The sequence below is a fragment of the Macrobrachium nipponense genome, chromosome 34 (assembly GCF_015104395.2).
Source record: "Macrobrachium nipponense isolate FS-2020 chromosome 34, ASM1510439v2, whole genome shotgun sequence".
Lineage (NCBI taxonomy): Eukaryota > Metazoa > Arthropoda > Malacostraca > Decapoda > Palaemonidae > Macrobrachium > Macrobrachium nipponense.
This window is the reverse complement of record NC_061095.1, coordinates 17,325,280-17,351,682: the sequence shown is the minus strand read 5'-3', so window position 1 is coordinate 17,351,682 and position 26,403 is coordinate 17,325,280. Positions and strand designations below refer to the sequence as shown.

The window sequence follows — 26,403 nt, the reverse complement described above, 5'->3', positions numbered from 1 at the left end:
AATGGAGCTGATGTAGACGTTATTTCACCCCGTAATGTATCATTTATCTTTAAAATAAGAAAATCTTAATTCTTACGTACAGTTTAGTTTGATATACACTTAAAATATTTTAGCATTTAGTTTCCCACTAAAATTCATTGTAATGGATCGTAAAACTCTCTCTCTGCTATATTTTAAATTGTTCACCCATTACAACTTTCGTTTGCCACTTTCTTTCCCCACTAAAACTTTTACAACACGGTTTTGAAAAAAAGAATAGTGTCCCCCTTGTTTTCACAGAATAGACTTTAATAGACTTTGGTGGGGGCGTCTAATCATGTTTATTGGCGATGTTTTAATCCAACAGAAGTCCGGGCTGGCATGAGGATTGTATCACGTGCAGGCTATGGGTTTTATGGTTCCTGGCCTTGTTTTCCTGTTTTTTTTTTTTCCCTCCGACCCGTTTTATGGCCTTCCCGTGTACAATTAGTGAGAGGGAGAATGGTTAGGGGTCAGGGTTTTAATCCCTTTTAATTACGAGATCTTAATCCCGTCCGTTGGAAGATGTATGGGCGAGCCCTGACTGTATAATATGGCTTATTTCTTCGACGTGGGACTTGATGGCCGTTTTGTAATTTTTAGTTCCTACCTTGACTCATCCCTCAGCGGGAGGGTGTTAGTCTCTCTCTCTCTCTCTCTCTCTCTCTCTCTCTCTTCTCTCTCTGTCTCTCTCACACTCTCTCTCTCGTTCCTCTCTTCTTCTCTCTCTCTTCTCTCTTCTACTCTTCGTCTAGCATTATACTTTGGCTTCATATTCGGTCCATGAATTTATATCTATGTCTCATTTCAATGGTCTCTATCAACATCTGAAGTTTTACATTCTAACTTCATCTGTCCCCCCAGGCCCCCCCCCCCCTTCCCTGACACCTGACACCCCCTCATCCTACCTTGACACCCCTGACACTTCCCAGATACCTCCTTCCTTGACACACCCTCCCCCTTCCCTGACACTTGGCACCTCCTTCATTGATACCTGACACAACCTCGTCTTCCTTCCTTGAACTCCCTTTCTTGAGATCTGACACCTCCCTCCTCCTCCTCCTCCCTTGACAACACCTTCCTTGACACTCCCCCTTCTCTGACACCTCCCTCCTCCTCCTTCCCTGATACCCCTCCTTCCTTGACACTCCCCTTCTTTGACATCTCCCTCCCTGACACCACCTTCCTTGACGCCCCCGAAATCCAGACCCATTACCCTTGCATCGACGCCTCTCCCTCCCCCTTCCCCAGCCTTCCCCAGCCTTCCCCCTTCCCCAGCCCTCCCCCTTCCCCTAGCCATTTGCACCCTCTGAAGGTCCCTGTAATCCTTGGGACGTTCATCTCCAATCCGGGAGCAAGTTAGGGTCCCACAATAATCTCCGTCACATTGTTTTAGAATCCGCCGTAATTGCCTTCCTGTTACCGCCAATCCATCTCGCCTGACGGGCCCTGGGATTACCGGATTGGTTCGGGGATTAGCGGACTGGTGGTCGAGGATTGGCTCCGGTCGTTTACATATTGACTTGGTCGCGGGAGATTGGGGCAAGTCGCTTTTTTTGTGGGGGCGGGTTAAGGGGGCGTGTTTGTTGGGGGCGACGGAAGGAAGGGAGGGTCGCTTGAATAAGGGAGCTTGAGTGGGTGGATGAATGGAAGAGAGAGAGAGAGAGAGAGAGAGAGAGAGAGAGAGAGAGAGAGAGAGAGAGAGAAGAGAGAGGTAAGAAGTGATGTACAATGATAATTAAGATAAAGAGATATGTCATGGTCGACAACTTCAGATAACAAGAGAAGGAAGTGGATAACAGAAAAAGTTATCAAGGTTATTGATGCACTAAATCCTGAATAAAAAAACAAACAAACAAACATCAAGGGGACTTTGAGGTCATAGTGAATACCGGTATTATATTGATTCAGATGCTTATAACAGGATTAAAATTTTCCATTGTAGAATCCTGTATAGTTGAAATCTATATATATATATATATATATATATAGATATATCTATATATATATATATATATATATTTAATTTTGTGTGCCACTATATTTTCAAACAAACAAACGTCCTTAGGTGCATAAAACCTGCCATTCTAAGGATATCATTAATTATTTCAAATCCCTTTTTTCCCAAGGACATTCTCCGACCCCTAAGCAATCCCAGAATGTTTTTAAGACATGTGTGATGTCGCCGTGTTTGCGGACCAAATAATTTCGCTCCGTCTTCACTTTCACTAAATAGTTCCATTTTATGTGTTGTCTTGTTTCAACAGAGGGTCATTTGCATCTTTAATGGCCGATGACCTTGGAGCGAAACATGACCTCGTATTTGGTGCAGTTTTTTTTTTTTTTTTTTTTTTGTGGGGGTGAGGTCATAGCTTTCGAGATAAGTTCTGTAAGAAGCTGTTTGTGTTTATATGATAGAGAAGTCACCAAGGGTAAATTTTAAACATAAACAAACTATTTCTTTAAAACGAGAATAATAAAAAGGCCTTTGAAACGAAGGGTATACTTAAAATAGGATATAAACAAATACATACCATCCTCTAAAAGGAGGATAAGTAAGACCTAGACACGAAAGATATTCTTAAAATAGGATGTAAACATAAACAAACTCCTGTAAAAAATAAATAAATAAATAACAACCTTGAGAAGGATATACTTGAAATAGGATGCAAACATTAACAACCTCGTCCTGTAAAAGTAAAACTAGAAAAAAAAAAGACCTTGAACCGAAGAATATACCAAAGTCATCAAAAATCACCATTTACCCAACTTTTTTTTTTTTTTTTTTTTTTTTTAGTCGAATCGAAATGCTCCTTGATAAAGACGCAATCCGGTGTTTACCGAGCGGCGTTCTTCACGTCGAGAGCTGACGGGAAGACAAACACGCATTTATTATTTAAAAGGGCCACTGCACCCACTCGGCACAGTTCACTACAACCTAAACCAACAGCGGACCATTTGGGAAATTGGAGCGCCCCCCCCCCCCCCCCTCCACATCACACACACACACACACACACACACACACACACACACACACACACCCACACACGCCATTACGATTCTGTCTTCGGCTGCTGCTGCTGCTTCTGCTTCTGCTAGAGTGGCTGGAATGAACGGAACCTCGCCACGAAACGCTGCTCCAGGAATAGATGTTTCAGATGAGCTCGAAGAGTTTCTCTCTCTCTCTCTATCTCTGTGAAATTACTGCTTGATTAGTGTGCATACCTTCTCTGCTGCAGGCAATTGCTTGACACGATCCAGCAGGAAATATTACTTTGAACGCGAATGGAAGACAGTAATTACTGCGCAAATAAAACGTTTAGTATGGCTGTTGTTTGTTTCACGAGTTGACATTATGCATTATCTCTCTCTCTCTTATCATGCTTTTAGGGGTTGATATTGATCGTGCCTTTAGGTTATAATATGACTCGATTATTGTCATATGAAACATTTTAGGGAGTAGATAAGTTAAGAAGTTAAAGTTGGTCTGTTCAAGTACATTAAATTAATGTACTTGATTGCTTACGAAAAATAGATAGCATTGTGTTTACAAAAAGACACATCAAGAGATCTTACTCCATTTAATACAATTTAGCAACGTTATCAGAAGAAACTTGGGATGAACTCCAACACCGACACATCAATTTACTCCCTTGCTTTAGGCGTTACTTACTTAAGGATCTTTACAGCAACCCTTCGGGCCCATAGCTGCAATCCCTTTCATTCCCTTTTTACTGAACCCCTGTTCATAGTCTCTTTCATCTCACTTTCTACATCTGTTTCGTTGTGCAACTGCGAAGCCTTTAAAACATGTCTACCCTTAATTTCCCTCTCTGAATGACTTCATAGGTCCCAGCGCTTGGCCTTTGGCTTAAATTTTTTATTCGAGTTCTATAAATTTACCCAAACGAGATCACTAACTTGATCTCCATCAACAGAAAGAAAAAAAGAAAGTCACAAAAATTTATTACTCTATATTTTAACGGACCATTGCATCCAGCCGTATCCTCTGGCTGTACGAAATCAGCGAGCGCAGCTTCGTAGCCTTCCATTACGTGAAAGGAAAGTGTCACGGTTGAGTAAAAACATACAAAAAACGTATAAAAAAAAAAACGTATAAGGTGAAATGATTCGCCCATCGGGAACTTCGTGAACGTTGTCACGCGAAATCTATACGTAATTGAAATCGCATTTAACGGACGTTCGCGGGCGTGAATAGCGGTCCTGTGTGGTTCTCCGTGATTGATTGGGCGTTGTCATTGATCGTGCATGCTGAGGGAGGAAAAGCTCTCTCTCTCTCTCTCTCTCGTGTTGTCTGTGCTTGCAATCACAGATTTAAAACGTTTGCGAGTAACAAATTGATCGCTCGCGTGGGAGAAAAACGCTCTGTTATTGCCTGTGATTGCGATCAAAGATTTAATGTTTACAGAAAGCAAATAGATCGGTATTTACTTTGTTATTAGAGAAAAATATGTTGTCAGTGTTTTGTAAGGGATTTGAAAATCATAATTAACATTTTCAGTTATATCCAAGAAAAAATTACTTTTATTGTCTGTGATTGCAGTCACAGATTTAACATTTAACAAATGTCAAATTGATAGTTATTTACTTAGTAATGAGAGACAAGATATTATCAGCACTGTATATGAGATTAAAAAGCCTTATTTAAGGTTTTCAATTATATATAAACTTGCTTATGAACTTTTAGCGTCATAGAAAAAAAAAATATACAGTGTCCCATATATTACTTGTGCAGTTTTATGTATTACTTCCTACTTCTGTCAAGTCCTAAGATTAGCCTGTATAAAGAGCGCCTCAGTGGCGTGGTCGGTTTGGCCTTGGACTACCACCTCGGTAGCCGCGAGTTCGATTCTCGGGCATTCCATTGAGGAGTCAGAAATGTTTAGTATTTCTGGTGGTAGAAGTTCACTTTAGACGTGGTTCGGAAGTCACGTGAAGCCGTTGGTCCCGTTGCTGAATAACCATACTGGTTCCATGCGACGTAAGAAAAACACCATACGAACAAAAAATATACAAACCCTGTATAAAGTCTCAAGTCTCATGTATTTACCTGTGAGTGCTTTTTTGAAGTATCGTATAAAAAAAAAAAAAGAATGATGAAAAGCGATCAAAATCAACCCATCCATATAACCATTCGACTCGCATGACGGATGGCCATTGTGACCACCGCTAGATAATCACGGCCATTATTAAGCATCAGATGAGGAGTCGTGCTCTTTTGAACGGGGAATCGATGCTTAAACGACCGGTGTTGACATCGGATCCATTGTGCGCATGCGTCCGAAAGCAGCTGCTGCCGCGGCTTTTGTCATCGCCTCGTCGCCGACCGTGGAATTACGGGGATTGTAAATTGTCAAAATCGACTGAAAACGCTGTCATTATTTTCTCGTTTGGTGACACTTCGGAATGCTCGAGTTTTTCTGTATGTGTGTTTTGTGTGTTTGGTGTTTTTTTGTTTTTTTGTTTTTGTTTTGTTTATTTCCAATCGCTTGATTCCTCTCTGCAGTTGAGTATATCTAGTTTCTAAGTTGAGGATAGTTCGGAATGCTCGAGTTTCTGTGTATGTTTTTTTTATACTTTCCATTCGCTTGATTCATCCCTGCAATTGTGTATATAGTTTCAAAGTGAATAGATTTTACCTGAGTACAAAATTAGGTCAATTGCATGGTCTAGTTTCTGAGTGAATAGGTTTACTCGAATACAAATATAGATCAGTTGAGGGGGCTACTTTCTCAGTGAATAGATTTACTGGGTACAAATATTGATCAGTTGAATGGTCTAGTTTCTGAGTGAATTCATTTGAATATAAATCGAAACTTACAAGATACAGGGAAACGGAACGTGTAGAATGCAATTGGACTAAACATTATCAATGCCATCCCTTTGCTGAAGAACCACTGGTTCCATGCAACGTAAAAACACCATACAAACAAACAAACAGACAAACAATTATCCATGCCTTGAAATGGTTCAAACCCAGCTAATATGAGTAATAGTTAACGTTATCTTCCCTTCATTGTAAAGGGAATTACATACTTCACATTTTGCTTTTACTTATAAGAAATAATGTTTATTTCATAAACTTACACGCGTATATTAGTGTGATATATATATATATATATATATTTATTATTATATCTATATATATATATATATATAGATATATGTATGTATGTAGTCTCCTGTTTCTCATTAACTGTAGCGTTCTCTTTCAAAGGGTTCTCTTTGATTGTAACCAATTCTTCTTCTGTTTAATTATGACTTTCATCTAACGGGGCATTTTAATTCATATTTCCTTTACTTTCTTATAAGAAATAATGTTTATTTCATAAACTTACACATATATATGAATGCACAAATATGTCTCCTGTTTCTCATTGGCTGTAGCGTTCTCTTCCAAGGGTGTCTCGTTGATTGTAACCATTTTTCTTCCTCTTCTTCTTCCTCCTCAGGGTTTGCGGAGAGCGGCGGTGGAGGGCGGCAGGTGGATGTCATTGAATCGCTACAGCTTTGGAACACCACCTATCAGGGGCTCACCGTCATCCCTGGTCCTCGACCCTTCGCCCCGGCTGTGTTCCTACAAGGTGAGACACTAGGGCTGGGGTTGTTTATTTATATACTTATTTATGTATTTCTTTCTTTATTTATCGATTTATTTACTTATTTACTCGATGGTTGGATTCGAATAGTACCAAACTTCCCGCCCGGCTGTGTTCCTACAAGGTGAGACACCAGGGCCGGTGTTGTTTATTTATTTACTTATTTGTGTATTTCTTTCTTTATTTATCGATTTATTTTACTTATTTACTCGATGGTTGGATTCGGAGAGTACCAAACTCCCCGCCCGGCCGTGTTACTACAAGGTGTGACACTAGGGGAGGTTTTATTTATTTATTTATCTATTTATTTACTGGATGGTTTCATTTGGATAGTACTAAACTTTCCTCCCGGGTGTTTTCCTACAATGTGAGGCATTAGGGGAGGTTATTTATTTATTTATTTATTTATTTATTTATTTATTTATTTACTCATTTATTTATGTATTTATGTATTTACTTATTTACTGGATAGTTTGATTCGAACAGTACTAAACTTTCGGCCCTGCTGTTTTTTTTTTTTCAAGAAATTATAACTTGATTGTTATCCACATTTTTCAAGAAATCAGTTATTAGAAAAGTACAAAAAATGGAACGCCGAGATGCGTCATTTTTTTTTTTTTTTACTGGTCTCGTCATGCCGTGCATTCAGTCGCGAGAGAATTATTGCAAGGTTTTATTGTCGCTCGCACGTCTCTTGTGATCTTTTATGACGTGTGCGTGTAACGAAAGACGAAAACAGCTGTTATGTCTCAGATGACAACTTATTACTGATCCGCTCATGTTTTAACGGGGTTTTATGAGTGGCTTTTACGCGGTACGCGCATGCGTGGAAGTTTTAACGGGGTTTTTGGTTGGTTTATGTCATAAGCGCATGCGTGGAAGGTGTTAACATTTATAGTGCTCGTTTTCTCTTAAAAGTGAGTTTTACATGGATGTCTATTGCATTTGGGAGGAGTTTAACGTGTTGGAATATGCAAATGCCCCCAAAAGGGGGGCCGGTATTAGCGTTAGTGTAACTATGGCCATAATTAAAACGCATGCAACCCAGAATTGAAGTCTGACATGGGCATGATACCCTCTGCCAAAAGTCAGTCCCTGGGAGCCTTTAGGAGAATTATGCTTTTAAAAAAATAACAATAAAAAAAGTTATGGGTGGAATTCACGTTAATTTAAATATCATCCTAAAAAAAAGCAAGCAACCCAGAATTGAACTCCTGACATGGGTATGAGGTGTTGAGGTACTGATATGGGCGTGGGCATGATACCTCCTGCCAAGAATCAGTTCTTAGAAGATTACCGGAGTGTAGAGTGAAGAGAGTAGGTCACAGTGAAAAAAGAGTGAGTTGTAATTGTTATGTATGAAAAAAAAATTATACTGGAAAAAATTACAGTTTGATGGGACGTAAATAAATAATTGATGACAAAACATCAATTGCCTTCCATTTTTCTATTCTTAGTTGCTAATGTCTTTTACGTGCCAGTTATTATACAAAGCGATGACCATGGTATAGCAATCGCTAGTGAATATTAATAATATTTATAAATCATCCAGTCCTTTGTGAATAAAAACATATTTTCGTAAAACTAATAGTTATGTTTATACAGCAGATAAGCATGCAGGTGTGCCTTGTCATTTAATTTGTATATACTATCTGGGTTTGTATTTATATTTATATCTACGAGTATATCTACTTGTGTGGCCGAAGTTAAAACTGAAAACTTTGTTAACGAAACTCTACGGATCATCCTCATACATTTTAATTTACTCCACCTTCCATTGTATGGTTTCGGTATTCAGAGGTTGCAATCACATTTATTCCTCCTCCTCCTCCTCCTCCTCCTCCTCCTCCTCCTCCTCCTCCTCCTCCTCCTCCATTACATTTTAATGTCTGTGTATCATGTCTGAGAAATTACGGTTTTACACTAAAAATATTGATGAGGCAAAATAGTTACTGTTGAATGATTTTCATTAATTAAGAAAAAAGACAGTCACCTTGAATTACATTCTTGTAAAAAAGGACCCCTACATGATTCACTGCCTGTCTGTTTTAGTGTTTTAAGTTTATATTCGTATAAACAGCGCCTCAGTGGCGTGATCGGTATGGTCTTGACCTGCCACCTCAGATGCCGCGAGTTCGACTCTCGGGCATTACACAGAGGGGTTAGAGATGTATGTATGTTTCTGGTGATAGAACTTCACCCTCGACGTGGTTCGGAAGTCACGTAGCCGTTGGTCCCGTTGCTGAATAACTACTGGTTCCATGCAACGCAAAAACACCACACAAACAAAACAATATTCACACATGCCCTTGCATACAAAAACGCCCATCATCCAAGCAGCAACCCGCTTCTAAAACCATGCCCTTGGCCCACCCAACAGGTGAATCGCGGGAAGTGCGGGTGAGCGACGCTGTACTGGCTGCAGCGGCTTCCTTGCTGAGCGGTTCCCGCGAGTTCACAGTCATGGCAACACTGCAGCAGGAGGACCGAAATGCCGGCACCATCCTCGCCTTCTCTCGCGGCAACCAGCACTTCCTCGAGCTGCAAGCGTCCGGCCGGAAGGATGAAATTAGGTTACATTACATCCACAATGGTGCAGTACACGTCGAGACCTTCCCCTATCGAATCGCAGACCAACGGTGGCACAAGGTGAGGGACCCGTTTCCGAGGTTTCTAGGTAAGCTGGTTAGGTTAGGTTTGAGACGTATAGTTTTAAGTAAGGCTGTTTGTCATTCCTTGGCAAAGAATTGTTGCCTAGATGAGTTAAAGTAAGTAGGAGTCACTGATTATATGTATAATACCACGTCTTTTGTTGGTACTTTTTTTCATGACTCGTTATTAATAATTAATAATACCACATCTTGTGCTGACACTTTTCTTTTTATGATAAAAAGCACTCTTAAGAAGCCCCATTCACTCTCCTTATTCATCTGGGCATTTTTTTTTTCTTTTCATGATTTTCATTATTAATAATACCAAATTTTGTGCAGACACTTTTTTCTATTTATGATAAAAAAAAAAAAAAAACTTAGAAGCCTCATTCACCCAACTTATTCATCCAAGTCAGGTTAGTATTTCTAAATAACGGTACGGTATGCACATACCACCAAATCTTATGTTGGCACTTTTTTCTTTCATGATTTTCATTATAAATACCACATTTTATGTCAAAACTTTTATTTTCATGATAAAAAAACACTTTAAAATGCCCCATTCACCCATCTTATCCATCCAAGTCGAGTTAACGTATCTAAATGACAGCAAAGCGCCTCAGTGGCGTGGTTGGTATGGTGTTCGTCCCACCTCGGTGGATGCGGGTTCGATTCTCGGCCATTCCATTGAGGTGTGAAAGATGTGTTTTTCTGGTGATAGAAGTTCACTCTTGACGTGGTTCGGAAGTCACGTAAAGCCGTTGGTCCCGTTGCTAAATAACCACTGACAAAATTTAATTTATAAATCAAATTTCAACTAATGATAAAAAAATGACAAAATGTATCAAAAGATGTTTTTTCAAAAATTTTTACAAGTTTATGAAAAATAGTTCAACTCGGCCTTTTTAATATTTAGAGAAGTAATACTAATTATAACTGGTTCCATGCAACGTAAAAGCACCATACAAACAAACAAACTAAACGAAAGCATTCACTTCATATGTGTTAGTTAATAATGAGGAAACCACTGTAAATAGCAGTTCTCTTCCCCTTCTAAAAACAGGTGTCAGTAGTAGTGAGCGGCAATCAAGTGGAGCTGTGGGTGGACTGTTCCCGAGTTTATCGCCGCTTGGCGCCATCCCCTGTCACCAACTTGACTGCCTTAGCTTCTCTCGCTCCGCCGATTGACCCAGCTGACCCGACTCTTAGCCAAGACCCTTCGTTTCGTGACGCTCCCATAGCTCTCTATTTAGGACAACGCAATGCTAAACATTTTTTATTCAAGGTGAGACCCCAAGAGGGGAAAAAGGCAGTGGCTGGAAGGTGTTCCTTCCAGAAACTGGGGTCTTCAAACATGGGAAGTTTTTTGAGACCCCGAGAGGGGAAAGGAAATGGTTGGAAGGCATTTCTTTCAGAAACTGGGGTGTTCAAACATATGGGAACTTCTTGGAAATGCTAAGAAATAAATGTATTCACATGAGAAGTTAGAATTGTAAAACATTAACAGGGGTTTTTAGTGACATTTAGAAATGTACTATTAATTTTTGTGGTTAGTAACATTGATACTTATTTGTGTGAATGATTAAGATCAACATGCATTTCATATAGGAAAGTTTCATTATAAAGAGCATCACTGCAACTGAAAATTCTAGAGATGATCCAGGGTTTGGTACAATTTAAAAATTATCATTGATTTTGCAAAGTAGGTACATGTTACTGTAATATTGTGCATGTGATATTTAAGAGAAATATTTGTTACAGAATTACTGAAAGGTACCAGTATTTTCAATCCTGGCAAATACGGGTAATGTCATTGACTACCATAATATATGGATAACACTTATCAAAGTTTTGTCTATTAATATGATTATCTCACCAGGGAGCACTACAAGATGTCCGCCTGGTTTCTGGAGCAGCCGGTTACTTGTTGCAGTGCCCCCAAGCCGACGCAGATTGCCCAACTTGTGGACAATTCCAAGTTCTCTCTGACCAAGTCGTTCAATTACAGCAACTTGTCACACAGCTGGCAACTCGAGTAAGTAGTATTGCTTTTTGTGTGTAAAGGAAAGAGTTTTCAGGATATGCTAATGTTTAGTTCTTGAGTAGGTGTTCTTGTATCATATATTGTACTATTTTGGGACCTAACTGGCTACAATTTACGATAAATTTTTATTTACAGTCTCCCAAAGAATATCACCAGTCATTTCTAACTTTTCTGATGCTCCGTAGATTGCTTTCCTAAGGGAAGTGCCACAATCTTTCTTTCATTGTCATCTTTTCCCCTACTATTTTGTTACTGAGTACTAATAGTATCCAACTTTTGTGTCTGTAAGGACTGAAGCCCAACAAGGTATCTGCCAATAAACTCCCATTTCAGAATTATTGCTAAAGGAATTAAATCAAGGAACTTAGCTCTGCCATTATTTTAGCCAAATTTTGAATTCCTTCACCTACTTTCATATCTGAAACTTGCTTATTTTTTTCCAGTTAACAGAATCAGAAGCACGTTTAGCTGCTGTGGAGGAGTGTGACTGCCAGAGGTCGTGTCGTGTCAACGGCACAGTCAGACAGGATGGTGCTACGTGGAAAAGTGGCTGTGAAATCTGCTCATGTGTGGTAAGTCAGCAGACACCAAATGTCCATTGCAGAACTCCACTGCGATACGAAAAGGAGTTGAGGTTCTTGAAACTGCGTTGGTGAAGCTGAATTTGAGAAACAATTTTTTTTATTTTGAGTTGGATATGGTGTCATAAATCTTTTACATTGCCATTTCTGTAGTTTTATTGTGTTAAAAAAAGAAATTCCATTTTGTGCACACATGCAATGCATTTTTCTTTGTTTTTGATCAGTATTTATTTTATAAGTTCTTAGGTTCAGTTGCTAGTAAAGCCATGAAGTGCGGTTAACCGTTTTGAATGTGGAAACCAAAAGTTAGTAATACGTATTCAAATGAAGAAATTGCAAAATTTAAGCAGCTGGTAGACAGATGTCTGTAACCAAGTAAATAGCTATTTGATTTAAAATGAAGGTCATACTGAATGAGACACCTAGAATTTTTTTTTTATAGATAGACATAAATAGAATGTAAATATATTTCCTATGTATCTTGGGAATAAATGTCTCGGAATCCAGGAATTAGAATAATGCAATTTGAATGTGTTTTACTGTATAGTAATAGGCCTTCATTGGTGCGGTTAGTTCATTGGCATACATCAGAACACCATGAACTGTACTGTTGTAGTGGATTTATTTACTTGTGAATGGTTTCCTGGTAATAAAATAATATTTTAGCTGGGGACCAGCTTCAAAATATAATCTATCAACCGATCAAGAACACCCAGTTTAAATCATTATTGAATTTGTACACTTTTCCAGCAACCTCAAATAAATCTATAGAATGAAGCTAATAGGAAGGTTTCAAACTGTCATCATTATTTTTTTTTCCTCTCTTGTTTTGCTTTCAAGGTTTATTTTTATGTATTTCTAGTATTTTGTCTGATTTTTTTCATTATCAGTACCTTCACGATTCTTTGAGTTCTTATTTTGTTAATTAGTGTGCATTGCAATTTAGTACCAGGTAACTAGGGCATGTCTCAGTATTTGATTGGCATGCTACACAGTGTTACTTGCATCTTCGGTAGTTATGTAGGTAATTGGGTCTTTATTTGTGGTCAATAATTTGTCTCATTCTGTGCAGCATGGTGAAGTAACGTGTCGACCAATCCCTTGTCCAGGAGTGACGTGCAAAAATCCTGTCTACACGGAAGGAGAGTGTTGTCCAGTATGCTTAAGTAAGTTGGCCATTTTTTCATAACTGATCAGATTAGTGTGGCACTTCTTTAGAGAACTTGATTGATTGAGTTCACTGCTGTAGCTGACACACAAAATTAGAAAAGATTTTTTTATTTAGCAAAATTATTATTTACATGTCAAGGTTATTGGTGAGCCCTGAAGTAAGCAGTGTACATCAATGGTACAATGTCATACAGAAATGTTTCTTGAAAAGGCATAGAAGAAAATGAATGGCAGTTGGGACTGTTCTCATATCATCATTCCAAAACTTTATAAGCATAAGTTCATATCTAAGAATTTTTTAAAGAAAGCCATTGTTTTTTATTGAAGTCTGTTGAGCTTGGAAATCATAAGAGTATTGTAAAAATAAAATATTCCTAGGTTTGTGTATTCTACCAAAAATTTACAAGAAAAATTTCATAATTATCGGCAAAACTTTCATATTGTCAGTTTTAAAGTATTGGAATGCTTCTTGCTTTTTCACCATTTGGACACTGATCTTTTCAGGGTATTGAATTGGGGAAAGAACATGCCATTGATAACTTTTGTTTGTGTCCATATGATATGATTTATTTTATATAGTTTTTTATATTTGTTCACTTCTGAACCTCATTTTTATTCTTTTCTGTTCATGTTGAGGAATTTGGAATTGATATGCCCTTTGCTATGTTATACACTGTTTGTTGTCAAAACACTGACTTAGATTGGTATGGAGCTTAGAAGAAACCATGATGAATGAATTTATATGAAGCTTAAAGTGAAAAGAATATGAGCTTTGAAACATAACTAACCTGTTATACGCAGCATGCATGTATAAGATTATGAAGTTATATATGACAGTAGTAGTTGTGCACCTTATTAAGAAAGTAGTCCTTTTACACATACTATACACCACAGCAAGCACCCTGGATCCATTCCAAGGAGCAAAAGAGTTTTGACAGACTTCGCTAACACTGCGGTGCTGATCTTAACATCGTAGAATGCAATGCATACCGGACTGTTAAGTGAAAGGAAAGACGACAAACTGTAGAAAAAAAAAATAAAGAAAACATTGCTTGTGTGCATTCTTCAACATAGTATTAAAGAGAAATAGCCGAACTGTGAGTTTACGCAACATATCCTCATGCTTATTAGCTTCCACTATTTCAACATGCGCATTATCCAAAGCAAAGAGTTTTGCAAGGCCCATGTCACCTGCACTGCAGCACCACCACTTCAGGTTTCTTTACACTAACACAAATACAAATGCCAAAAAAAAAAAACCCACTTGGAGAGAGCCGATGTGCAAAGGAGGTGAACGGTGTCTGAGTGAAGAGACTAGAGTGTTTGGAACCACCAAAATACAACGAGTACATTGGCCGAGCGATCTGGTACATCATTGTCTCGTTCAACAAGCTGTGAGTGTTTTGGGCTTCTAAGTTTTGATTTTATTTTTAAGGGCTTTTCAATACAGTTTTCTTTGAAATGAAGCTAATAAGAGGAAAAGAGTATTTTGGTTCTTTGCTTGCTAGGAAATCATGAGTTGAAAATGTATTTTCTTGCACAGTAAATTTTATGTTCTGTATAAGTGAGAATGGTTCTGATTTAGTTTTGGAAATAATTTACAATAAATATCTAGCTTTGAGTCATTATGCAGCATGCTGTACTCATGCATACTTTTGGGCGATATTCATCTCAGTGTAGACCGATTTCACAGATACTTTTCTCCATAGAAATCTAAGAAGTGTGACGGCACCCAGTCGTTTTCATAATTTGTTTTGTTATCGATAATTTGACTTTGGTGTGGTCTGTTATGATAATTTTAATCATTTCCTAATGTTCTGATGCACAATTGTCATGGAATTACTATTCAAAAGTATATTTATTAACTATGATACACATTTTTACATTTATTTCTCACTTCTATTTTACTTAATTGGTTTTCTCTCTATAGCTCTTGTTTCTTTGAGATTCATTACTTATAGTTTATTTTTATGTGCATGTATCATAGAGATGATATCTCATTGTTCTTTAGAAACTGCACTAATAGAGTGGTTACATAATCCAGTATGTAACAGTCAGGTAATTTATAAATATTCTGAGCCGGAGGTGTCATAGATTTATTTTTTTATTATTTTGAGACAAAAGATTAAATTCCTGCTGTAGTAGGTAACTAGTGATATTGTATATTGAAAAATGTCTATTTTACATTTAGATCAGCTAGAAAGGTGCCTGTTCATTGGATTTTTTTTACTATTCAAGTCACCATAAGCAATATTTAATATGAGATATTGTAACAAGACCACCTGATCACTCCTCAAGATGCATAAACCATACAATAGGGACTTTTATTGAAGATCATTTTCATACCTGTGTTTGGAAAGAAGATTTCACATCAAATATAACCTGATATTGTCTGGTATTTATGTACACTTTGGTTCATGTTGCATTTGTTTTTATTCAGATTTGAGGGATCAAACCTAGAAGGAAACTAGTGGTGTTTTTTAGCATAAACTTGTTTACATAGTAATGCGTAGTGATCGACAGGAGAGGGTAGGAGGGATTGGTGTAGATGAAAATGGATTAGCAAACAAATTGAAGTAGTATGTGACAAGATTTGTGTAGACCCAAACCCAACAGTGTGAACTTTATTGACTAAAAGTTGAACTAAAGCTTTATAAATGAATGGATATCATTGTATAATTTTTAAAAAATGCTCTGTTTATTTCATCTTCCGATAACTATGAAGGTCTAAGAAATATATGTTCTTTAGGCTTGGTATTCAAGTGAGCAGGAATAACGGAAAACCATCTCATATTACAGAGAAATTCGGGTACATACTACATTTGTCTGTTCAGATTTGCTTTAAAATTATGTGTTATTGTATATGAAACCTTTTTTTAATAACTAACTAAGCACAGAATCAAGTTAAGGTACTGGAAATTCAGGCTTTTAATATTTTATGTGTGCTAGAGTGTCCGTCATATTCGTGATGTTATTCACTGATGGACATTTTTTTGCTTCTGTGAAACAGTTTAGGCAGATAATATTTGAGTAATCTCCAAAAGGGCTTTAGTAAATTCTTCTCATTATCTGTTAATTTTTATGACGACTAAATTTACTGAAATGTTCCTTAGGCAAAATTTTCATCTTGTGGGGACCAAAATTAATTTTTGTTGAGTCTAGCATACAAATTGGTACATATTTTTGTAATGTAATGTCTTTTTTTACTGTTTCATAATTCACAATCTTTTTTTTATTTTATTCACGATTGTATGGAATCTTTGCACAAGGTCATGTATTTTTACCATCAGAGTAAGGATATACAGTTCGTGCATGTGTCCTATTTTGGTATTCCAGAGATGATGGTTCTTCTGTTTTTAATACTCTGTCCTTCCAAGGAGTTTTTCATGGCAGGATGGAGATCCTTCTTTCATTCTTAATGCTCTGTCCTTCTAAGGTATTTTGAACTGCAGGACTAGTGATAGTTATTGTTAGGGCAGTACTTATGGTTATTAATTTCTTTGCATAATACTTTTTGCTTTACAGAACAATGTTCGCTTAAAGGTGTTGTATATGATCATGGAGAAGTTGTGTCACCCCGCCAATGTGTAGATTGTGAGTGTCGAGACGGCAAAATGCAATGTAGAAGAATTGACCCAGAGGAAACGTGTCCACCCCTTCCGTGCCCCGAAAACGAACAATTTACAGTACCCGGGCAATGTTGTAAGTTTTGCCCCGATGTCGATTACTGTGCTCAAGGCCATGACTGCCATGCTAACGCTACCTGCATTAACCTTCAGACAACCTATGCTTGCCACTGCAACACTGGTTTCACGGGTAGTAATGGAAGACTTTGTACAGGTAAAGAAATGCTGTTTTCTGATGATGTCTGTTAATTTTTTTTGTTTTGTTTAATTAAATAAGTTGTGCGTTTTGATGATCTTTGTTTTAAGGAAAGTCTGATTAAGTTTGTCCATATAAATTCTTAAGAGTGCATACTCATGAATTAGTAGTCTGGTTGCCTTCGACAAATTGCTTTCATGAACAGTACTTAGTTGTCAGTGCTTGACTGAATACAGTACTTATATGAAGATGGATGGTTGCATTAGAATATTTACCTAGAATATCGTCCAGATATTATTGTAATTATTATATGTATTTTTAATACAGTAAATATTTCTGTATAGATAAATATAAGATTGTATTTCAGTTTACTTAATTACAAAGTCAATTGATTTTTCTTTCTTCACATAAATATTAAGTTTACTATGGCTAAACTAATCAGCTAGGGAAACTGAAGTTGTGGCTGAGATACGTACTGAATGACAGGGTTAGGTTGGAGAGAGTAATAACAGGTTAAAAATTGGGGTGTCCCTTAGTAATGAATAGGCTGGTACATCAGAATGCATTAGTTTTGTCTGCTTTTAAAAGTTATTCTGTTAACGAGGGATGGATTAAAAGTAATGACTGTAGATATTGTATAATCAAGCCATTAGTTTGCTGTTTTTATAGCAGCTTACAAATAATTTTATTTTTATAACATATATTGACTGGGCACGTCACTTTAAAAATCTGTGTGGCATATCTCAAAAGCTTTGACTTATCTTAACTTACAGGCTTTCCTAAATTAAATCTGGAATGCAAATAAACAGTAGCTTGATACAGCATCAACGTCAAGGTGAATTATCTTCCTGCTTATATTTTTAATTTGTGTGCTCCTTGAAATTTACAATTTTGTCGCTATAGGAAACAGATTTTCTTTACATATCTAGCAACAGAATATCAAGGAGCATTCTATAGTTCTGCATCAACAACATTATTCTGACCATAATATATTAAGTTCAGGAGGATGCATAAGATGAATATTGAAACAATTTTTGTGGTAAGTCTGGATTGAAGTGGGACCCCAAGTAGTGTCAACACACACGTGTGCACACAAAATTACTGTCGGTTTGAGAAAAGATCATTTGGTAAGAATATTAGAGTTTGGAAAGTAGGAACAAGTTGACAAGAGGAAAATAAGCATTATCATTACCTCTTTATAGAATGAGATTTTCTTTTGGTAGTTTCATTTAATTGTTTTTTTAATTTGATCAGTATTTTTCATGGATTAACTAACTGTCACTTCTTAGCTGTTAGGCAGCTTGTACTGTCAATTTTTAAGTTTTGCAGGATTGACTTCCTAATGAATACTCTAGATAATAAATGTAAAGATGATTTGCAAAGGACTAACAAGGCTTTTCCGTTTTAAACACCTTGGAGAATTATAAGAAAATATCAGTTTCAAAAACTGAAGGAAACCTTTAGGGTCGATGTGAAAACTTGATCTTTCAAGAAATACAGTGAAATCTTCGTCTGCAGATATTGACGAATGTCAAGAAGTGGGCGCTCATCATGGCCACTATTGTCAGGCTCATACCTATTGCATCAATACCATTGGATCTTACATCTGTCAGTGCGAAGATGGCTACGTAAGGGTTGATGAGCTTACCTGTGTCGAGCGAGACGAATGTAGTGAGGGGGCTCATCAGTGTCATGAACATGCCTCCTGCACCAATACTCGCGGTGGTTACCATTGCACATGTCACGAGGGATATGCTGGAGATGGATTTGACTGCAAGCGTGAGTACCTTGGAGATTTATTGTACCTGTTTTATTTTTGACTGCCAATGGGAGTACCTTGGAGATATAATGTACCTGGTTTTATTTTTAGGACTGCAAGCGTTAGTACCTTTGAGATATACTGTATACTATATACCTGTTTTATGTTACTGGTTGTGAGTGCAGGTTCAGGGGTCTGCAATATTTTGCTTGGCAAGTCAGTGAAGATAACACATAAATTACTTTTAGGCTGCTCAATGAATTCCTCTACCTGTGCATTTCCTTTTGCTCTGTAAAGTATATTACAGTACTTATTGTAATTATAACTTCATCCATAGGTGCTTCAAGTGAAGTTTATTGGTTGCATCTGCATTAATAGGCCAAACCTTTGAGTATTAAGAATGTTGATTAGGTGGTCTGGTTAATGATGATAACAATTATTATAATAATTAATGATATTCATGTACTAATAAGAATTGTAATGATTGAAATTCATGTGAGTTGTCTGTTTTCAACTCTGTAATTCACTACAAATTGAGAAATCTAGCTGATTTAACACAAGATCTAGTAATTCTGACATAAGATGCTAAGATCTTTTGTCCCTTAAAACCTGGAACTGACATGGATAAGTACCTACTTACACAAATTTTAAATTTTGATTTATTATTATTGTCTTTATTTTTATAACAGTATCTCTTTAAAGAGATATTGTAGTAGAGTAAATAGCCTAAGAGTTTTTACCTTCTTATTATGCAATTGATTATGTTTTTAAATAGCTACTTAGTATTTTTCCCTTTCAGTTTCTCTTTTCCTTTTACACTCAGATTCTCCAATAGATAATTTGGGTGATATCTCTTTCAGCTTCAGCATAATACTTTATAATTCTCCATTTAAGTATTTTATATTTCCTCAACAGCTGTTTGTAATGCCACTTGTGAAAATGGTGGAATGTGTGTGGCCCCTGGAGTCTGTGAGTGTCGTCGGGGATTCAGAGGACAAGCATGCGAGTTAGATGTTGATGAATGTGCATTAGATTTACACCGCTGTCATCCTAATTCGCGTTGTGTTAATCTGCCCGGATGGTACACATGCCACTGCCTGCCAGGGTATACTTCTCTTCTTGCAGACAATAGCCAAGGCCTCTTATGTCAAGGTAGAGTCATTTGTTATAATCTATGTACTTACAGTATTTTTAAAGTGAACTTTAAATCCATTGGTATGAAGGTCTTTAATCATTAGTCATCAGTCACTTGCAGTACAATTACTTTAACCTTAAAACCTGTATGATTCCTTTGAGAGGAATTAATGCTTTGTTGGTATTCTGTCATGGTTTACTTCTTAGCTGCTGTGATGATGTTTATAACGTCGTAAGACTGAAAATTGAATATATTTCCCCAATTCAAAAAGAAATCTTCATTTTATCTTGTGATTTTGTAGCCTTTTGTTGCTTAAGAAATATGTCATGCATGAAGAAATGTAGTTTTAATGAGTCAGAGAGTTCTGACATGTCCAATTTAGCAGTTCTCTGGTATTATAGCAATATTTTACTAGAAATAACGCTAAACGGACTTATTTCACTGGGCGACACGGCTTCCTCGCCCAGAAATAGATTTTTCCTACGTCAAAATCCCTTTTGTTTCTCCCATGTTACAAAGGAAAAATTTCCGAGATTTCCACCATGCTGTTAATCAACAACACATTGATGATGATATATTCTAGCCATGTTCCAAAAGCAGAGTACTATAGTACTCCTTAATGGTGGGGTCTATGGAAGTTAAACATAGAATTGTAAATAAACCAATTTCTTTTCAGATGTGGATGAATGTACTGCTGGAACCTCTACATGCCATGAGACAGCTACTTGTATAAATACAGAAGGATCCTTTTTATGTACCTGTGAAAATGGCACAGCCTGCTCTCATGGTAAGCTTTATAGTGTCAATGACAAGTACCGGAAATAAGTTTTCCTTGATGTAATTTGAGAAAGGTGGTGAAATTTCCAAACACAAACGTTTCTTAGGTTTGCTTCTATAAAGGGTTATCAATTGGCGGTATTCCATTTGTGGGATGGTTTAGTTGATGCTTTAGGTTCTGTGCACTGTCCCTTAAGCCCCAACTGCATTAGTACTTCCACCCTGTTACTTTCCTTGCTTTCCTCTTGCTCTTCCTATCTGGTTGTCCAAATGATTTATTTCAGTTTTCACCTCTCAGTGCATATATGTAAACCTTCAATTTCTTATGATATTCCTAGGTTTGCTCTAAAATTCTGAGTATTATAGGTACTCAGATTTGTATGAAAGCTATCCATGTAACAGATATTAGTTTATTGTCTAATATATCTAATATATATTACCCAGTATGAGCTAAGGTTTTTATGTGGATGGTTTTTTTTTAAACTTTATGAATAGTTTCTTGAAGATTAGTTTTGCCTTGTCATAAAAAAAATAGCATCTCCTGTTTTTAAGACACTCTTATTTCAGGAGTTGAAACTATATTATATTTGTTACAGGTTGTGTTATAAATGGAGTAGAACGACCACATGGTGATGTGTGGACCCCTACAGGTTCTGAATGCTCTCAGTGTACATGCTCTGAGGGCACAGTTACCTGTAACCGTTTTGTCTGTGATTGCTCTGATCCCAACGTTGATACTAAATGCTGCCCCCACTGTGATCCACGTGCCTCATGTACCCATCAGGCACAACCACACATCACTTTCCACAGTGGACAGCGTTGGATATACCAGTGCCAGACTTGTGAATGTCTTGTAAGTGTTTCTAATATATCTTGCACTTAATTGCACCAGAAGTGGAATTTTGTGTAAATGAACAATGAAGTCATTTTTCTGATGCTAAGACTGTCAAAACAGTTTGATTTTAATAAAAACCTATTGCATGTTGTGTTAGATTACTATTTTTGTTTCAGTATGGAGAGATTGACTGCTGGCCATTGGAGTGCCCACCAGTACAGTGTTCTTCACCTGAGAAGATGCCAGGTGACTGCTGTCATCGCTGCCCAGATGATCCGTGTATGGCTCCTGAAGGAACTAACACCAGTATAGGGGCCAATGAACCAATGCTTGATTCAGCAAATCCACAAGGATGTCATTATTTAGGCGCCATCTATCCACCTGGTGCTGAGTGGGCGGCACTAAATGACGACTGCATCACTTGCAGATGTCAGGTATGGGAAAGCAGTATTATTCTTATTTTCTTACATCATAGTCATTGTGCACATATTTTAATTGTAATCACAATACATAAACATATACATTCACAGGAAGAAAAGGTTTTCCTAACATACTTTCAGTGTTAACAAAGAATTGTTAAACAACAATGATTGCAAGTTAGTTACTTGCATATGTCATGTCTTTCTTGAAAAACTTAGTTTAGCCTTAAATCAGTCAAAACACTTAAAAAAAAAACAATATGCATGGTAGCTTCGTAATATATTTAGGAGTTTTCTTTTTCAAATTGTCAAATATGGTTTGCAATGTACCATGGATTTTAGAATTCTGTTTCATTAATGGTAATTTAGGATCATGTATTGTTGTCATGAAAAGACAAAATATAAGGGCATGTACTTTGAAGTACGACTACTCCCAAAAATAGATTTTTAGAAAAAATATTTTTACATTAAGGGGAAGTGACTTCTAATAAATTTTTGCCTTCAGAAGTTTCATTGTTGATAATGGAGTAAAGGAATAGACTGATTGAAGATCTATGAAGATTCCCTGTAGCTTCACTGGATAATCTTTACAAGCTATATTTAATGTTGGTGTGTAAGGGAAAGAACAGCAGTCAAAATATTGAAGTATCAGACCATACATTATTCTTTACTCAAACACCAGTCGAGTCTTTTACCAAAAATGTTAAATAGTCTTGGTAGGGAAAAACAAGTCAGTGTTTTGAGGGTAGGGAGTTTCAGAAAACAGTAATTGCCATTATTAAAGTTTTGATTTCGTAAATAAAATGTACATAACTTCCTAAATACTATACACCTTACAGACAAACACTTTGTTTACGTTATGCAATTTTATTCAAAGTGTTTATATAATTTGGTGTAAAGATTTAATAAATGAATAGTATACTGTGTATATGAACATTGTTTTTATTGTTTAAAAGGTAAATAGTGCATTGAGAAATTAGCTGTCATTGTATGATTCATAGCCCAAGTAGTGCAAGAGTACGTATATGTGTTAAATACATACAATAAGTTTAACCATATGGATGTTGTTTATAAATGTGTTCTTTTTTAAGTTTATGAATAATTAAGAGTAACTATGATAAACTATAAATTGTAGCATTAGTTTGTAATGTATTGTAAATCTGGTCAATGCATATATGTTCATTTAATGTAGCATCTTTAAAATATAGTTTTCTCTCAAGTTCATAAGCAAGTAGGAGAGGATATCATTCCTAAATACATACTAGAGTGAAACAGATAATCAGTATTTACACTGATTAAATTGCATGTAGTCAGTATTTGTATAGTATTGAATTTGTTACTGCTACTCTTTGGTTGATTCCTCTTTGTTGTATTACGCAGTGTAGCATGGTAAGCATTAACCTGCTATGTTTATTGAGCGGTTTCAGTTCAGTTTTCCGTTTGGTATGTTTATGCCGGGAATTCTATTCATTGATTGGTTACTATACTAAGTAAGACTACAAAAACAGTACTTTTTCTTTGCCAGAAAATCTTATGATCACCTGTATGTCATGGAAGAAATATATTCCAGATAGGAAAGTATATTAGTTCCGGGTCGTGTTCCTTGATGGATGACTAACACATGCTTTGCATATATGTACAGTATGTGTGTTTTAGTGTATACTATACAGTATATGAAGTACAGTATGCAGAATGTAATGTATGTACTATACACAGATCTTGAACATCCAAAGGCTCTTTTAGGAAAAATTTTAACTAACATATAAATGTTGGTGGATTTGTAATTCATGTTTTTATGAACTGTAGACCTTCTCAACACATGCACATGCTATTATTTAAAGTGATTTCATTATAATTCAGGCATCTAGAAAAAATCAGGAATATGTTATGTTAATACTATTCATTATTGATATTTGTTTCCATTTACTTATACCTACCAACACTGGGTATTATAATGATATTCAGTGCACACAGACCACTTTAGATGTATGTAGTATATGCATGATGTTCAAGAACATCACAATATGTACAGAACCATTTAGACATAAGGTTTTATAAAGGGGAAAGCTGGGTGTGTAGGTCTTGTTAAGATTAGTGTCCAAGGTGCTTAAGAAATGGTAAACCTGCTAAATAAAGAGTGCCGTTGTAGATTGCCATTATAACCAGAAAATGTGCGGCACAACAGAAATAGTATGTGAAATAAATACAGTTTTCATGAAAATGACTAAATAGAATGTATACTGGCCAGATATTTGCTACCATGATGCATATCCTCTAGTGCAGTAGTTACATTGTCATTTGCTATTACCCACATTATTTGCCCTTTTAATGTAGGCAATTAGCAGAGGTGAAAATGAGAGGGGATAAGAAATATTAGTACCAAAATAATCCAGCAGTTCCCTAATTTTTGGTATAAACTAAGTGTACCAGATCTTAAATAATGATTTGATTTTTCAGGTGCCATCTTGTATGAAAATTGGAGGATTTACAGTATCAGAAATTGGTAAAACGCTACTGTAATAGCAACTAGTACCTCAGTGATTGCTGATTCTTTATACTGCTGTAATATTAAAGGTTTGAGTTGCTGATTTTAGTATTACATTAAGTAGGTACAATATCATCTTTAAGGGTGATATTTTAAACTAACCAGAATGGTAAAGTGATGAAAACCTCTTTAGAGGTGCGTGGAGTAGAAGCAAATAGCTTTTCAAATGAGGAACATTGCCGTTCTGTACCCTTTTTATGGAAACATGTTTACACTTTCAGACAGGTCTTGGGATGGAAAGAGCACCGTACTGGCTGTAGTTGTGAAATTCATTAATGTCGCTCAATCTGTTTTTCAGATAAGAGGTTGGAGAGGATGCTAAAACAACGTAGGTTACTTAAGAAAAAAAAAACTTAGTGCAGTCATTTTCTAACTAAAATGTGATATTACAGATGCCGTACTGCTGGGAGGGTGGAGGTCGGGGTGGCGCGTTCCGTGTACACCGGTAATCAAGTTGTGGCCTCTTGTTGCACGGGCGTTGCTTGTTGCGGGGCGGGCTAGTGGCCTAGCGTCGGGTAGTCGTCTTCACTCCCTCAGTTTCTCACACACCATCAATGTTTGGGTCCTGCACGACTCACATCTATCTCTTGTCTGGGATATGCACGTGCCATATGTAAACTACAGTATTTTGCCCTCAGGGATTAAAGAAGTGCAGTCATTTCTTGTTAGTAGTTATTGTCGCAGTCAACAATGATGATACATTTTGGGCGGAAAACACTTTTTACAAAAACATTTTCATTTGCATGAAGAAAGTAGGTGTTCTTATATCCATATCAATCTTAAATAGTTTATACTCAATTTTATAACAATTTTTCAAATAGTAAATGATGATAGAACAGCATGTTTCCAAAATTTTGACTATTTTCTAGAATCAACTAATGAGAATGCTTCTTATAAGTTTTATACAAATACGTATATGAAGTATGTACATGAAAGAAAGTGATTTGGTGATAAATCTAAAGCAGAGAGTAGCAGCAGAGCTAAACGTTTGCATACTCTTCATTACATTAAGGCCATCATATTTCATACACCTCATCTCTTACCAAATACTTGGCAGATAATTGGTTTGCAGGTATTTGCAAATACAGTATTAGGGGTTCTTTTGAGGACAGTGATATGAACATTCAACCTTTTACATTATTTTTCATGTTATTTCTGCTCCTTCCATTTTTGCCTGTACATTAGAGGCTTTCTTATGTTGTATATTTTATTGTATACTGTTCTGTAATTTCTTGTTAGCTTGATGCATAAAGTAGCTTTGAAGTAGTTATAAGATAAATGCCGATTATTGTAGGGATTCAATTTTGCATTAAACCTGATACGTACTCTCTATGATTTTGCAGTATTTTTACTGTGCCAGTACTAGTAATTACCTTTCTTTTCTCAAGTAGTATCTGCAGCTCTACGTCTGTTGTTAGTATTGTAAACTGTACATTATCCTAAGAGCAGTCTTAATTCACATACTGTGCAGCTTTAATGGTGTGCCATATACTTCCACAGTTTCCAGTTCTCAGTACTGTCAGTGCAAATGGGATCACTGATGTTTAGGAGAACATTTTGTTCTTATTTATTTGAAGCTTTTCTAATAGGTTATGCTTTTTTTGTTAATGCTCTGTACTGTACAGTACTCCCAAATATGAAATAGGTACTGTAATGTAGTGTACTTGTATGACCAAAGGTAAGTTTTACTATCTTATTTATAAAAAGGATGTGATATTGAAGGAAGATTATTATAATTATTTCTATGACAATTGTTACCATTCCTGACAATGATAACAACAATGAAATGTAGTTACTTTTCTTTGGGTTGGTATGTACGTACATTGTGCTACTAAATAACTGAAGTAAGAAATATGTAATGTTGTCATCAGTATCCATAAATATTTATATAATTGCTCAGCAAATCATGCAAGGTTTTAACTGAAACAAATTCATAGTAGTTCATACATAATGGATACCAAATAAAGTAGTGAAGAAAATGTCAAGTATTTACATAGTATTTAAAGCCAGAAGAACTTCGTTTGCT

General features: G+C 36.5%; 1 protein-coding gene across 7 annotated transcripts in view; it reads left to right on the top strand.

The window, feature by feature from the left end:
- The window catches only part of LOC135207942 (protein kinase C-binding protein NELL2a-like), a 314,191-nt gene that overhangs the window by 280,982 nt on the left and 6,806 nt on the right, over positions 1 to 26,403 (top strand). For 3 of the 7 annotated variants that reach the window (XM_064239916.1, XM_064239918.1, XM_064239914.1), the window contains 13 exons: positions 6,493 to 6,624; positions 9,020 to 9,288; positions 10,354 to 10,575; positions 11,170 to 11,325; positions 11,778 to 11,906; positions 12,988 to 13,081; positions 16,611 to 16,925; positions 18,426 to 18,686; positions 19,582 to 19,818; positions 20,478 to 20,588; positions 21,175 to 21,431; positions 21,590 to 21,847; positions 24,770 to 24,822. In XM_064239916.1, coding sequence (XP_064095986.1) covers positions 9,103 to 9,288; positions 10,354 to 10,575; positions 11,170 to 11,325; positions 11,778 to 11,906; positions 12,988 to 13,081; positions 16,611 to 16,925; positions 18,426 to 18,686; positions 19,582 to 19,818; positions 20,478 to 20,588; positions 21,175 to 21,431; positions 21,590 to 21,847; positions 24,770 to 24,822 — 2,279 coding nt within the window. In that variant the 5' untranslated portion in view covers positions 6,493 to 6,624; positions 9,020 to 9,102. Of the gene's footprint in view, positions 1 to 6,492; positions 6,625 to 6,746; positions 6,764 to 9,019; positions 9,289 to 10,353; positions 10,576 to 11,169; positions 11,326 to 11,777; positions 11,907 to 12,987; positions 13,082 to 16,610; positions 16,926 to 18,425; positions 18,687 to 19,581; positions 19,819 to 20,477; positions 20,589 to 21,174; positions 21,432 to 21,589; positions 21,848 to 24,289; positions 24,407 to 24,769; positions 24,893 to 26,403 lie in introns of those variants that run through there. The other 4 variants (XR_010313086.1, XR_010313085.1, XM_064239919.1 and 1 more) reach the window with 4 other exon arrangements.